This window comes from Protobothrops mucrosquamatus, unplaced genomic scaffold, assembly GCF_001527695.2.
Source record: "Protobothrops mucrosquamatus isolate PMUCROS unplaced genomic scaffold, P.Mucros_1.0 scaffold6015, whole genome shotgun sequence".
Classification (NCBI taxonomy): Eukaryota; Metazoa; Chordata; class Lepidosauria; order Squamata; family Viperidae; genus Protobothrops; species Protobothrops mucrosquamatus.
This window is the reverse complement of record NW_015391854.1, coordinates 10783-14747: the sequence shown is the minus strand read 5'-3', so window position 1 is coordinate 14747 and position 3965 is coordinate 10783. Positions and strand designations below refer to the sequence as shown.

Here is a 3965-nt window from a genome sequence, read left to right as displayed (position 1 = left end):
CGACCCCATGGACAATGTTCCTCCAGGTCTTCCTGTCCTCTACCATCTTCTGGAGTCCATTTAAGTTCACACCTACTGCTTCAGTGACTCCATCCAGCCACCTCATTCTCTGTCGTCCCCTTCTTCTATTGCCCTCAATCTTTCCCAGCATTAGGCCCTTCTCCAGTGAGTCCTTCCTTCTCATTAGGTGGCCAAAGTACTTGAGTTTCAACTTCAGGATCTGGCCTTCTAAAGAGCAGTCAGGGTTGATCTTCTCTAGGACTGACCGGTTTGATCACCTTGCAGTCCAGGGGTTGCAGGAGTCTTCTCCAGCACCATAGTTCAAAGGCCTCAATTCTTTGGTGCTCAGCCTTTCTTATGGTCCAACTTTCACAGCCATATATTGCAACTGGGAAAACCATGGCCTTGACTATACGCACTTTTGTTGGCAGGGTAGTACTATTAAATACTAATGCATGATAATGTTGAAGCAAAAATAACTCTGAGGTTCCAGATACCAGTTCATCGAATTAAACAATAATTTCCCCAGCCAAACCCCTCCCCACTTTCACGTAGTCCAGGTAAGCAATTTCACTTTGTTATGGGAACCGTCTGCTTCCTCTCCACACCTGCTACGGTGTCCTTGAAAAGGTTTCAGGCTCTCGCGGTCTTCAGCGAAATCATAGAGGTTTCGTTTCTCCATCTAACCCATTCTAAAGCAACACCTCCCCCCCCCGAGGCTAATGGCAAGTTGAAACGAAGAAGGACGTAGCTGCCAAAGTTTCATTCTTGACATTGGCTTTATGAAAGGCTGCTTGTTACCAGTCAAAGCTTGGAGCTAGGTTACACTATCAAGTGGGGACCACCCTAGACAACACTTCCAGTCCTCCCTGGTTTTCACCCTTTGTAGGTCATTTCCCTTTTGCTTCTTCAGGTTCAAAACTTTTTATTCCTAACCTGGTCTGCCACAGAAGCAGCAGAGGGAAATTTACACAATATTTACCTTCCATGATGTGGCCATTCCCAGCTAGAAATTCTACAAGGGACGATCTCGAAAGATCTGGAAGGCATTATGTTGCGTAGGATTAGCCTATGCCAGGGGTAGGCAACCTTGGCTCTTTTATGACTCGTGGACTTCAACTCCCTGAATTCCTGAGCCAGCATGGCTCAGCTTGGAAACCTCTCCTGTTTCCCTCAGCATGGCTGGCTCAGGAATTCTGGGAGTTGAAGTCCACGAGTCATAAAAAAGCCAAGGTTGCCTACCCCTGGCCTATGCCATTTTGAAACAGTCAGGCATCTGGCTATCTGGCTAGTACCTTTATTCACAAAATCCAACCTGAAGACATTATTTTGGACCAGGAGCTGGCGACATATAAGGCACATTCCCAAATGAAATTAAGACTGTAGCCTCACCTGATTAATTCATATGTTTCTCCAAGGAGAGGGTTAAACGGTTTGCCTGTTCTCTCCCACTGAGCGGCGACAGCAGACACGGCGAAAGCAGCAACAGCCTGCAAGATGCATGATGGGTAAGAGTTTCTCCCACAAAACAGAAAATAACCCAACTTGCATTCTTAATTATTAATGAAACAACATAATGAAACAGTATTGTTAATTTTCAAATGCTGCTATCCAGTTTCCCCCCACAATTTGGGAGTGACCGGCACACACTGAAAATATTAATAAACACACTGTGGGCACACTTAGTGCTAACTGATGGGCGCATTCACAAAATGATTGCTGGGGAAAGAGTTCCTCCATTCATAAAAAGGCCGATTTAGGCAGATTCCTACTGTCACTTCCTCTAGAATAACGATCATGTCGCTTTTTTCAGTGCCACGGTAACTTCAAACAGTCACTAAACAAACGGTTATAAGTTGAGGACTATCTATATAGGCGTTTCCCCCATTCAGATCCATAAACAGGACCTTGCGTTTTTTTCCCCAAATTCCCTATCCCATCCTTAATGTGCCTCCATCATTTTTTTCCTTTCCTTCCATACCAAAAATCCAGAGCAGTTATTTCGTTCAGAGAAACCCTGACCGCGTATAATTTAATTGCCCTTTCTGATACTTTTTCCCAGCTCTTAAATATTTAGTTCATGAGAAGCATTCTAATTACTGTTCCAAGTGTGGCTGCATGATCAATTAATTCCTCTTCTAATGATCTCCAACGTGGACTTTGCATTTTTGATAACAGCATCTCAGTAGGTCAACGGTTTTCTTGTGAGTGATACCACAGTGTGGGAGAATGACCTACGGAATGATCAGATAAGAGGAGAGCCCACAGTTGCTTAACGGTCAGAGGAAAAAACTTGGGAAGGGCCCATCCTAAATGATCAGGCTATAAAGTCGGGAGCGTTGTACTTTCAGACTTCCAAGATTCTGTTAATGCAGCCTTACAGTAAAGTAGAATTAGTTTATCTGGCTGCGTTACCTGTCTCATTTACCTGGGAGCTGACATCATAGAATATAATCCTACAGTTTTCTAGCTTTATCGCCTCTGTAGGACATAGAGTGGCTGTCACAAATACATAAGGTAAATCTGTTAAACCAGTGGTGGGATTCAGCCAGTTCGCACCACTTTGGCAGAACCGGTAGCTAATTTTTTGTTGCCCAGGCCCAGAAATGGACTTCTGGAAGCGACACCCACACAGAGAACCGGTTGTTCACATATTTGAATCCCACCACTGCGTTAAACCCCTTCTTTGGATCTCCATCTTCCCATTCCCCCTAACTGAGTTGCAAGTATCTGGATAGAAATACAGGGAGTTGTAGACTTACAACAGTTCATTTAGTGATCATTCAAAGTTACAACGGCACTGACAAAAATGACTTCGGACCGGTTTTTTTACACTTACGACTGTTGCAGCGGCCCCGTGGTCACATGATCAAAATTCAGACACGTGACTAATATTTATGATGGTTGCCGTGTCCCGGGGTCACGTGATCACCTTTTGCCACCTTCTGGCAAGCAAAGTCAATGAGGAAGCCAGATTCACTTAACAACAATGTTACTAACAACTGCAGTGATTCACGTAACAACTGTGGCAAGAAAGGTCGTAAAATGGGTGCAAAACTCACTTAAAAACTGTCTCACTTAGCAACAGAAATTTTGGGTTCAATCGCGGTTGTAAGTCGAAGACTACCTGTATCTCCCCCCAGTGAAAGAATTCTCATCCAGGACAGACAGTTAAGCTATTATCTATTTTTAGTGCAAATTTCTCTGCAGGGGAGAGATCACCCCCTTCCCCTGATCTAAACTGTGACAAAATGGCTCCAGTTTCTCCACTGTAAGCAGGGTGACTAAACCTTAGTGGTTTTGGAATACGTGATGCCAGTAGAAATCCAACATTGCACTAACGACAAGTACATGGTTTGTATTTTCATACATACAACAGTGTGGCTACCTGAGAATTAAGCTAATTGAAGTAAGCTATAGAGACCCACATCTATGTCCCAAGAGGTAGGAATAATGAATCAATTCTCACAGGAACAGCAACGGTAAAGTTGCATGACTGAGCAAAACAGCACTGACAACAAAGAAACAAACGGGCACGTTCTGCTTCGTTCCATATGGCCTATCGCACTTATCATCTTTTAATGTTTTATTGATTGTATTGCAATTTCTTGGTTTGAGTGTTGGGAGTTGCCCAGAGGTATTGAGAGTCAGATGACATGCAGGTTTCAACAAACAACAAAGACAATAGCAATCTTGCCAGGCACAGTTCAGCCTATAAGTGTCTGTGCTCTCTGAGGTCAGAGGATTTTAGTATCAAACCAGTCAGGAAATCTGTCCTATAGTCCTTAGTATTCTGAGGATCTGGAGCCAGGTACTGATTGCAGATAAGGAAACTTCTAACTGCCTCTCCTGGCCTGGAAAGGCTTTATAGAGCTACAAATTATCTAGAGTCACCAGCTAGCCTGCAGTCTTGGTTGTGAGCTTTCCATGACCTAGCGCTCTCTCTCTCTCTCTCTCTCTCTCTC

The 3965-nt window shown here is 44.0% G+C and overlaps 1 protein-coding gene across 1 annotated transcript in view; it reads right to left on the bottom strand.

Moving 5' to 3' along the window:
• The window catches only part of LOC107300045 (oxysterol-binding protein-related protein 2), a gene marked incomplete at both ends in the record, with an annotated part of 26309 nt that overhangs the window by 16457 nt on the left and 5887 nt on the right, over nucleotides 1-3965 (bottom strand). The window contains one exon of the mRNA XM_015829389.1: nucleotides 1393-1490. Coding sequence (XP_015684875.1) covers nucleotides 1393-1490 — 98 coding nt within the window. The remainder of the gene's footprint in view (nucleotides 1-1392; nucleotides 1491-3965) is intronic.